The following is a 12,050-nucleotide window of genomic DNA, read 5'->3' on the forward strand; positions in this document are numbered from 1 at the left end:
CTCCACTCTGTCCAAGAAACAGGAGCAACAGGGCATGCACCACAGAGAGAAGCAGGTCGGCTTGAAACAAAAGGAACATTTAGCTCACACAGCATGCCCCGGTCTGTGGCATTCATAGCCACAGGAAGGCATGGAATCAAACAAAATACCTAGTTTTTAAAAAGGGACTGAATAATTTAATGGCCAAAACCAATATTTCCATGCTAAGCAAGGGGTAATCAAATCTTGTGCTTCAGGATGTAAACTGATCGCCCAAGGAGGCAGAGAGGAATTCTCTCTCTTCACTCATCATGCAACTTCGTATGATTGACCAGGTATTGTGGGTTTTTTCAAACTCCCTTTGAAGCACCATGTGTAGGATGGTGCTGAAGACATAATACTAGTCTTGAGGGACCTATGATTTCAGGTGGAATTGCAAAGCTAATGCATTCCTCTCCTGAGGATGCATCAGCAGACAATTAAGTAAGGGGACTAATCAGAAAAATCTTGTTTCTATAATACCTTCAGCCATACAACTGACAGAAAACTATTGGAACAACTGATCCTAACTTGGTAACATACCTTGTCCATGAGACTGTGCACATTCTGCACCATGCTAAACACTGTCTTCAAACACTCAGCTTCCTAAGGGCAGCTCTTGAAGTCAGATGGGATACTGCCCACGGTGCGTCGTTAAACCGGGTGTTAGACATAGACACTGAGCCAATTCCTCACCTCTACCACAAAGTATTTGTCACTCACATCAATGGGAATCGTCAGAAACTTGATCTTAACAGAAGGTTTTTTTCAAAGAGAAAAGTGAAAGTCAAAACATAGAAATTCATCTGTCTTCTCTCATTCTATAAAGTGTATGCCTTTAGGAATCTCAAACAGAATCCAAGTAAGACTTTTACATGAATTTTCTTGTGGTCATGTTTTAACAATGTATTTTGGACAGTGAAAGTTCATACTAACTGGTAAGTAAGGTCCATGTGAAGGAACTATCTAGGTGTGCCATGGGCTAGCAGTGGTCTATAGAAAAGACATCTGAAAGACCATTCCTTTCTTTTAGGACTACTTATCCTGCCACCACTTTCAGCTTCCTGAAGCAGGCAGAGATGTATCAGAATTTGTGTACCTTCACAATGCACAGCAAATGTCTTGTTCTAGTATTACTGCCACATAAAGAACCAAAAAATACATATCCACGTTGACTTTTCTGAGCTTTCTGACAAGATATCCAGCTGTGTCTTCTGTATTCACCCACAGAACTTAGTCTGAGGAACAGACAGATTTAGGCTTTGCTTTAGACAGTCTTTGTTCAAGAGCTATTCCTAGAACACAGAGCAAGAAATTGTAAAGGCAGATTTTGAGCTGATTTAAGATGAGCCTTTTCATGATCTAGTTGATCATCTCTTGACGGCCAAACCCTACATACAGGATAGTTAATTATTAAATACTGAATGGAACTGAAAGTTGTAAAATAATGAAAATAAATGCAAACCAAGATTCTTGAATACTAGCTGGGAATGAAATGTAGCTGCAAACCAGAAATATCTAAGATAGGGATGTTTCCAATAGAAAAACTCTTTTTTTGATGATGTGATGGCTTGACTGGCAGATTCCTCAGCTAGACAAAGAACCTCAACCCATATCTCATTGGGCTCAGTGGAAACAGGACCAAATCCAGGCTGAAAAACATCTGTCCCTTATCTCAAATAGTTTTGGTATATTTTGGGTTATAAGACCATTCTCTAATACAGTTCTCATGCATAGCACGTCATTGTATCAAACAATCTTGACTTTGAGAATTATGTTTAACTCATATGATTAGGAAAAGTATACATAAAGCATGAGGGTAAGAAGCACAAAGCAAACCAGCTCTGTGTTTTATCTTGACTTGTGCAGCATTGCAGCTAGTTACAAATACTGAGGTTTTCCATGAAACCAGGTTCTACCCTAAACTCCAGCACTCCGACCATTTCATTCATAAAACCTCTCCCCCAGGCATTATAGTTATGTATATTGTGAGAAAGTCCAATTCAGTTCCAGGACCAGGAGATTATGGTTTTTAATGGGAAAAATAAAAGAAAAAAGTGAGCACTGATTTTCATCTCTTCCCATAATATTAAAAATGATGTGTAAAGCTCCGCTAATCTGGTCTCTGGATAGCGCCCAATCTCTTGCCACGTGTTTCTGTTCTGGGTCTTGCCCTCCGGGAATTTCTGTCAGCACATGCTCAGGAAACAGTTATACCCCTCACTTCTTTCTTTACCCTTTTTTCTGTAAGCCGGACTCTATCTGAAGCCCGGTGAACCTTTGCACTAATCACTGCCAGGTGCCTCTGGCTATGTTTCTGGAATGCAAGGAATCTTTTCCTTCTCTCCCTCTTTCTTCCTTTCTCCTTTTCCCCCCACTCCCTGATATATAATAAATCCTTCAAGGCAGATCACCTTGCCGGGCATCATTGCGTTTTATTACCCTTTTGTATAAACACTGAGCAAACAAGTCACTGGGCTGTGACACGCTGCCCTTCTGACAAGGCCTCAGTCTCTGCTCCATGGCTGCAAGACACGACACTGTTTCTGTTGTTGTGCTTCTGGTTTTCTCTGTTCTCCCTCTGCTCGTGGCCAGCTCAAAGGGGTGGCTGCTGTTGAGACACTCAGGATCTATCCCTGGCGCTGCTGCTAATGCACTATGTGACACATCTCTGCGTGTTCCATCTTTAAAGTAGGACTGAGGCAATGACAGCCTTTCCTTAGCTTCTAGATAAACACAATATACTATTTTTCATTCAGAATACTGTCTTGCATCACTTGAATACAGTTCTACATCTTCCCCCCCCACACACTCTAAGCAGTGTCAAATGAGTGCAGGAGCTAGTAGCGATGAGGAATAAGAAGGGCTTCATAAACATTCTAGAGAACATTATCCACTGGACCTGTAATGTGACTGAAGAGTCTTAGGTCATTTAATTGCTTTAGAATGCTTTTAATAATACCAGTAACAGTGATATGAAACCAGCTTTGGGTTCAAAATAACACAGGAGCCAAAGGGGTCCTTTCCTGGTACACTCAGCGGCTTTCTGCGTGGTACAGAGTGACTCTCTGAGATACTCACAGTCTTTTCTAACATCTACACATGCAAGAGTGTAGTTAAGTGTAAAACATAACTCAGTATTTTGTGATGCATTTCATTACCTACACAAACTCATAGACACAAACACATTTTCTTCTGTTACATGAATATCTCCTGATTGTTCTGACCTGGTATGTGCTGTTTCTGCAGAGCAGTTTATCATAGTGATCGTTATGGGAGCTGTGCCCATCTAAAAGACATTTTTATTCATAAGGGTGGGTTCAATCATCTTTGAAATGAAGCTGATGAATCACTACAGTGGAAGCCACTGTAAGGGAAATTTGAAAACTTATTAACAATCTAGCAGGAAAATAGATTTCAAATGTAAAAAAATCCTTATTAATGTGGTCAAAGAAACATCAAATGGATTTCAATAAAGAGCACTGCCTTAGGTTCAAGTGATTGCCAGGAAGTCAACTACAAAGACATGCAATCAAACACAGGTATCATCTACTCCGTATTATCCGGCATGCACTGCATGCTTGACTGATCTATCTTACTTCAGTCATTTCAGGTCATTATTCCCTGGCAAATATGCAGCAGGATGCTTCCAGGTGCAGGTAGGTGCTGTACAGGTAACTAATGTCTGCTTCCTTCAAGTTTACAGTCTAAAAGGCGACATACCAAATAGTGGGAGGTGTTAAAATAACCGAACCACTTGCTCTACTGTGATAAATTACTGCGTTTGGTGTTAGGTCTGCACCTAACTGCAAAGTTTTGCTTAGAGAGTAAAACAAAATATGAAGAAAAAAGAAAAAAAAAAAATCAGCTTTACAGATGTTTAGTGTAAATTTCACTACAGGTAAAACCAGTAATGCCTAAAATCATTAACACGATGCGGAAGAGCTGTGGCTGAATCCATACTAAATGCCTTCTGAGTTACTCTGACCAGCTCCTTTAACGTCCCACCTTCTTCTGCAGCCGTCTTATTTCTTACTCTAAGAGAGCTTTGCTTACAGCTTTGAGATAAACTGATGAAGGTGCTCTAATGAATGTCAGCCCAGCCTTTTTAGAAACACAAATGAAATACATGTCTGCCTATTTCTGCGGTGGCCAAACACTGTTTTACCCCACGATCAAGCACTAAGTTATTCGTAACCATGTATTGTTGAAGCAAGCCTATGCTAATGCTAATTTTGCTTTAAGGGGGAGGTGGAAACTGTATAGGCCTATCTGGACATGATTATAAATGAATTCTGATCACATTTTCTACAATGAGATAAATGAATTGGGATTTGAAACCAGATGCTTTTAATTACTGAGTTTCTTTGTTACATGAACCTCAGCTCCACACCTGTACATTGTTCTTTCTTTGGACAGATGTACCGATGCCCCTTTTGCGTGCTCATATCCATAACACTGAGATAAATTATGATGGGTTCTTGGCTTCCTCCATTGAAAATGTTTTCAGCTGTCAGAGATATCTGTTTCTTGTTATTGGTTTTAGTGCTTTTGAAAGAAAGACTAAAACACTGACTTGTGTATTCTATTATAAATGAAGAGTATTCTCCAGCGGAATCCACAATGAATGAATGATGTATCTCCTTGGTCCTAGGAACTGTTATAAGAACTGTGGAGGTATTTAGTTCTCCAGAGTACTTCTAGAGAGTAAAAGTTTGTTTCCTACAAAGGTTCTAGCAACATGCCATGAGTTGCTACTCAACTTATTTATGTGAGCCCACAAACTTAAAGATTAATAGAAGTTAGACGTAAGTAGTTATAACACCCGTCTCTTAAAGTAATGAGAATTAGGTATACAAACGTTTTCCTACCTGGCCTGGATTCTGCCAGTTCAAGGAGATGGATGATCAGGGGACTGGAGCACCTCCCATATGAAGACAGGCTGAGAAAGTTGGGGCTGTTCAGCCTGGAGAAGAGAAGGCTGCGTGGAGACCTCATAGCAGCCTTCCAGTATCTGAAGGGGGCCTATAGGGATGCTGGGGAGGGACTCTTCATTAGAGACTGTAGTGATAGGACAAGGGGTAATGGGTTAAAACTTAAACAGGGGAAGTTTAGATTGGATATAAGGAGGAAATCCTTTCCTGTTAGGGTGGTGAGGCACTGGAATGGGTTGCCCAGGGAGGTTGTGAATGCTCCATCCCTGGCGGTGTTCAAGGCCAGGTTGGATGAGGTCTTGGGTGAGATGGTTTAGTGTGAGGTGTCCCTGCCCATGGCAGGGGGGTTGGAACTGGATGATCTTAAGGTCCTTTCTAACCCTAACCATTCTATGATTCTATGAGACAGCATAGAAAAGAATCTCCCCCATTTCTTTTACTGGTTTTGGGGTGATTTCTTAAATCTTACCCCAAAAACAGTCATGCTTCAGAAAACTGGCTGCTTGAAAAGAGCACTGAAACTCTTACAGCCACAGTCTGAGTGTGGTCTCACCTGATGAGCAAGCACCCACCAAACCTTTTATATGCTGTCATCATCTCCCAGCTCTGCAGCTCACTGAGAGCAGGTGGAGGGGGCTGGACCACATTCTGCTTTGAAATGGAGGCACCTGAGGGGGCCCTGGCAATGTGTGTTACAAGGGCTTAGACAGGGGTAGGAGCTGGCTTACAGCCTCTTATTGCCAACGTGTAACGTGGCAGTTGTATACACAAATCTAACACACCGAGATTTTATCTTATGTATTTGTTTTCAACCTTAAACGTATCGGGAATTTCAAATCTGGTGTTTTCTGGCTGAGCAAGAAGGGAAGCTCCGTGTACCTGCTGTTACTTCATGTAAAGAGAAAGGAAGGACTAAACTGTTAACAGAGAACTCTTTACATTAAAGTATTTCTATGGTATTTGACTTAACAGGTGCTAAGTAGCAAGCAAACAAAACTGATGTTTAAGCAGCCTGATTAAAATGTCTCTTTTCACTTGATTGCTCCTAAATCCTGTTTCTTGTGATTTTTGTATAGGTTAAGTGGCTCTTCAGGGGGGTCTGGAACATAGTTTGAGCTGGTTACAGTTAGCTGGTGAGAACCCCAGCAAAAGAGAGTGTGTAAATTCCTTCCTCTAACCTTGATTGCTTAATCCCTTATATTAAAGAATCACAAGATTAGATTCAGAGCTGTCATTAATCATCACCTGCGGACATCGCAGATGTCTTAATCCCCCTTGTTCTTCATTTACTGTTGTGTTTACAGAGCAGAAATGGAATATAAAAAATAGTTTCACTTTCCTTTCCCTTGGAGACACATCAACCTTCCTGATACAGTGATTATTTGTCAGTACCCCCAGCTTCTTGGAGAACATAAGTGCTGTTTGTTATGGGCAACACAAGTGACAGAGGGCCTCAGTCCCGTATAGAGGGACCATGTTCAGACCCTACAAAGTGACCTTGTTAGGTCATTAAGCTAAATTGGTGCAAATCCCTAACTTGGTGCCACCACTCAACCTCACTTAACTTTATTCCTATCAGTTTCATTTAAGCTGATAATTTATCACACTAAATAGTCTAAACTGGAATTTACAGAGATGGTTTACACTTGAAATTAAGCACATTTTAAAATGACTTAGATAGTAACAGCTAACAAAATAGTAGAAAGCAAGCCAAGTGCAACATTCACCTAAGATTTAATACCAAAAGCTGTTTTTCTGTCTTCGTTCTGCTACAAATCAAACTGGACTATTTTTGCAATGGGCAAAATGAAACTGGGTTAGACGTTACACATGGCACGGGCTACAAGAAATGCTAAAATAAACCTTTGCTACCTGAAATAAAAATTAAATGTATATTTAAACCTGGATTATGACAAACCCACTTTCGGGGTGCCAAAATATTTCTCAGTCACACACTTTTAGCTTAATTAGTATCAATATGAGTAAAAATTGTGGTCTAGCATAGACCTCATGCCAGAAGTTGAGAAAATACTCTGTATTGTATAAAGCCAGTATAAATACATTTGGTAATGAAGTCAGATTTTGTTAGAACATTTTCAAGTGAATTAGATAATTTTGTCAAACTATTTAAATGTCTTAGCAAACCATTTGGAAAATTGACTGCTGCACTTGGTATTGACTTTGGCAAAGGGTGGTATAACAGAGGGCTTTTTTTAAAGAAGAAGAAAACCCCTTTAAATCAAATTCGGACTCTTATGTCAAACTGGAGTACACTATTTGTACTCTGCTTCATGTAGTTTTTGGCATCGTGCATATTTGATGACTCAGTAATTAGATTTCTTGATAGTAATCATTTGGTTCATTCCACAGACTGAAACTATGCAATCCAGGCTTGTCATCGGGCTGATTCACAGTATAGAAATTCTTTGCATTTACTTAAACATGAATGCTGAGACAGCTGACAAATGAGGCAAAACATTCTGTGTGTGCCAGAAAGCAGCTAATATGAAGGAAGGCAGTGGTGGGTGTTTCTTTCCTATTGTAGGCCATATATATTTCATGTGAGTAATGGCATACTGCTATGAACTGGCAAAAGCGTAACAGTTCTACAATTCAGTGGCTCCAAATATTAGATTATTAAGTGATTTTGCCCAGTTAAATGGATGAATGCCTTAAACAAAACTGTGCAAAATGAAATTCGAGGCCTATTAGTTCACACTAAGTTTTTCTACTTGCAATTGAAATGTCATGCGTGGGCTTTATTTCAGCAGTCATTAATAATGTAAGCATAAACAATTAGAGACAGCAAAAAGGATCTTGGACTGGGTATGACGATGCTGAATGTGGATTATTTTGAGTTTAAAAAAGGATATTTGAGATGCTGAAAAATTCCGTGTAATTATGTCATGAAACTAGATAGCATGTTTTAAAATAACTACTCAGAAATACATGCCACTCTCCATTTTCTGATGGTTGCTTCACGGTTAGAAATCCGTTATCGTTTCACTCTTACATTTTGTCATAGGATATTAACTATGGTGTTTCTGCAAAGACTCTACATTACGTAGGTGTATAGGCACTGAGATGATAATCAGCACTGTTGTGTCCTCTGAGAAAGAACAGTGACTGCACTAGACCTGAAAACAGCAGACATCAACGGTGGCGTCACCTCTGGTCTAAGCAAATGCTCAAAATGCTGTAGCAGGAGCGCAGTGAGAAACTCAGCTCACTCAAGCATGGTGTTTCTGGAAGGGAGACATGAAGGGCACCAAGAATTTATCAGTGAGCTTCAGGCCCCTCAAACTGGAAGACTCTTGCCCTCAGTCTGGTCAAGTCTTTGTTTTCATTTCTTATGAACTTCACCTGGATGTGAAGTGCCTTGGAAACAAATCCACCTCCCTGAGAGCTTATTAAATCCTTCCCATAGTATATCCCTACTTCACTTTATTCTTCGCTGGAATTTTTTGCCTTAACTCCCCTGGGAACCAACTCCAAGGGGGAACAGCTGAGCAGCACACTGGGGAGCACTGGGAGGAAAGGATCCTACTCCCCCAGGCTCAAGTAGTCCCATTCTGCTCATGGATTACCTTCACTCTGGACTGTCTCTATTCCTCCTATTTGTGCTCACTGCCTTCTCCACTACAGAAAGCTTTGTAGGTACCTAGTGTAATTTCCATCTAAATAGCATTCCCAATGCCTTCTGTTGCCCATGACTCTGCCATGGGCATGAGTCTGCCAACAGGAAATACAAAGCTGGGAATGCGGGTGGCAGGGCAGGGAAGGAAAAGGGCTGGGCATAGGCATCTTATGTGACAGGGACAGGATGAGTCCGTTCCTGTGAGCATCACACACTGGGAGGGAGCACTGGTACCTGCTACTGGCATAGGTCAAAAGAGATGGCTGACTGAGGAACAGGGTACAGAAGCTAAGGTTGTTACAAGGGGGATGGGTCAGTGACAGGACTAGGATGGGAAAACTCTACATTCAGTTGCTGTATTCAGTAAAGAACCCCAAAGTATTTTTAGGAATGAAAATCCCTGAATCTCTCTGTATCGCAGGTTCCCATCAGTAAAGCCAAATCAGAGTCCCCTCCCTGTCCCAGGTGCTGGGAAATAAAACTGTAAGTTTGATGTTTAATTTACATGAGGCTAGGTGCCAAAAAAAGCCTGACCAAAAAGATTAGAGCATAATTTTGTGGCTTACAGAGATTCTTTACTGTTGAGACGTTACGATATCCTTGAGCAAATGGTACTCTAGAAATGTGAAATACCGTAGCAATGCAATGCAATCCATACTGTAGCAATAGAATCTATGTATCAGAGTGATAATACACTCTTCCCTAATTAGGATCTCGCTGATTAATGCCCACTGTTGAGAAATGTGTTACAGAAAATCTTATCAGAGAGCAAGGAAGTGAGAAACCTTGCTGCTCTGACACTAAGTCTTACTAAGGTGAACACTGCCTTATTCCTGAGTCATGGTCTGGGGGTTTCCCCTTTGAGAGAGTTCTCCTTTGAGCTGAGAAAAATTATCTGCACCTATCCAAACCTGTCAGAAGTCACCAAGGAAGAATAAAAAAAAACAGAATCTAAATGCAATTGCATGCTATGGAGAAACAAGGCCAAAGCCCCGAATAACCTGATAATAAAGTCGAAGTTTGCTCTGCTTTGCACAGAGGATGGATGGCGTGACCTTCTGAGGTTTCTTTAAAACTAGATTATTCTCATTCTAAACCAAACAGAATCAGTTTGGGCCAGTGTTTTCCATTGGAACAGCGTCCATACAAAGTAAAATACACAATTAATTATTCATTATCATCTTTCACACACATACCCATCCCTGGCACTCTCCAACGGTGACTGGTGGTGATGTGGGCTGGAAAGGGTAGAGTCGAGTGGATGCTGTCTTGAAGGGATGTCGTGAGGAGGTGGCAATATACCTGGTGAGGGACCGTTATGGTTAGCGCTGGAGCCACTGTACATGCCTGTGAACACACAGCATATTGCAAAATCAAATAAGCAAGAAAACGTCCAAATAAGTCCTGGAGAGTCCCCAGCTCCTTCCCTGTTCCTCCACCTGACCCCGAGACACACACACGGCAGCCCGCTTCGGCTGGGGGAGTCACCTGCATGGTGCCCCGTGTGTCAGTGAATCCTGCTGTGCTTGGAACAGCACTCAAAGTTGTACCGAGGCATTTTGACATGCGTCTCTCCTGCAGCCCTCAGGTGGTCCGCTTCTTCCTTGCTCTGACTGCAGACCTGTAAGCGCTCCTCCTGCCAGCCAGCAGGACTTGGCAGGACTCCCACCCTGCCCTTACACCACTTCTGAGTGAGAACCTGCCGTGCTCAGTTGTTTGCAGCATGATGGAGCTCATTTGACAGCAGAGCGGTACCTGATACCAGCATCACATCAGACCCTGAACTCAGAGCACTGTGTTTGCATAAGGGGGGGTCAGGACCTGGGTTTTGGGGTTGTTTTTTTTTTTTTTTTTTGGTAATTTCAAACTTTTTAACTTGACTTTCAAGCAGGAGAAATTTGTAGTGAGACCATGAAAACAAAAGGTTTACACAGAGGTACTGAAGGATGTTAATGTTCCATTTTGGGGTGTACTCTGGCTACTCTCCTCTACCATGGCAGTCAGGCACCAATAGCCAAGTGTCTGCCATGCCCTCAAGTATGTACTTTGTTGAGGAATGTTTGTCCAGGACTCTTGGATTAAGATTTTTCTTATCATCTCCCTTCTAAAGAGTAAGCCGTGCACTAAGACAGACCTAAGGGATCAGGGCCTTGACACTGACTTTTGGCATGAAGACTGCACTGTGGGCCAGTCTCTGTAATGAGGGGAGCTCACGGAAGTGCTTGCTGCCTAGAGTTACAAATGCTGTTTATAAATGCCACCCTATCACGGGGGAAAACAGGACTGCCTCCTGGTCGACACAAGTCTTGACAAAACCTAGCCTGTCTTTTCTCTATTTCTTCTCCCTTCTCCTCCTGTTCTTAAAGCTTGCCTACAACGTACCTCCCAGTGTTTTGGCCAGGGAATCTGCACACAGTGGAGGAATGGAGCAAGCACTCACATTGTATTCTGAAGGCTGTAGGGAGCAAATGAAGTTTGCTGTCCTGTAGTGTGAAGCTATACAGCACAGATGACCCCATACCCTCTCTGAGGTCTGCATTCTCTCCTCCTGTAGCACCCATCTTTCCCGTTACACTGCAAGCAGAACTACACATTCAGGAAGCTGTGTGTCAGCTCTGCTGGCTGCGTCCCATGTCACTGACAGGGTTCTGGATGGCACTTCCCCCAAACCTCGCAGTGACATGGAACAACCAGAAGACAACATGAAAATCTGGAGCTGTGGGGAATGTGTGACAGCCCTCTGGGCAGATAAGCAACGGCTGAAGGTCAGCATCTGTTTCTGAAGAGCAGATCCACCAAGGCAAGATTCCAGCCACCTTTGTCAGGGACTTAGGATGAGTCAAAAACCTCTCATGAACAATGAGTCCTCAGCTGTTGGACAGATCTAAAGCAACAAAAATGAACCACATCATCTCCGTCTCCCACGAGACAGAACATCTGTCAATCAGCCAGTGAAACCAAGTTGCTTTCTGCACCAAAAGCCCAACAGAAGGGGCTTTAAGAAGTCAGATGTTCCCAGGTGATGCTAGGATTTATTTGTCAAACCCTCTTTTGAGAACAGTAAGTCAGTAGCTAGGATGCTATGTTGTAAAAATGGCATTTTTCTACTGGTGGCTTCGGTCCATTTTATAATACAATAGTTTCCACTCCCCCAGATCCTCACTGTTCATACATTCATTATCAGGCTTGGAGGATGAGCCAAATACCAATTTGACCTTGTCTGTACTGTGTCATTTCACACTTCAGCTGCATCTCCTACAACACACGGCGCAGGTATATTGGCAGCACAGCCCGAAGGAAACTGCTGAACCTAAAACAAGATGTTTGTGCTCTCTAAGGCTGGCAGACGGTTACTGGCCCCTGTCAATAACTCACACAAAAAGCTCAAAACCCCTCAGAAGGCAGTTTTAGCAGTGTGGTGGCCAGTAAACACACTCCAATGGTTTACCTTACATTCCCAC

General features: G+C 42.2%; 1 protein-coding gene across 7 annotated transcripts in view; it reads right to left on the reverse strand.

Moving 5' to 3' along the window:
* The window catches only part of GLIS1 (GLIS family zinc finger 1), a 197,502-nt gene that overhangs the window by 14,855 nt on the left and 170,597 nt on the right, over positions 1–12,050 (reverse strand). For all 7 annotated transcript variants that reach the window (XM_062623075.1, XM_062623074.1, XM_062623072.1 and 4 more), the window contains one exon: positions 9,786–9,936. In XM_062623075.1, the coding sequence (XP_062479059.1) occupies positions 9,786–9,936 (151 nt within the window). The remainder of the gene's footprint in view (positions 1–9,785; positions 9,937–12,050) is intronic.

This window comes from Pezoporus occidentalis, unplaced genomic scaffold, assembly GCF_034315485.1.
Source record: "Pezoporus occidentalis ecotype Australia unplaced genomic scaffold, CSIRO_AGI_Poc_V1 ctg25, whole genome shotgun sequence".
Lineage (NCBI taxonomy): Eukaryota > Metazoa > Chordata > Aves > Psittaciformes > Psittacidae > Pezoporus > Pezoporus occidentalis.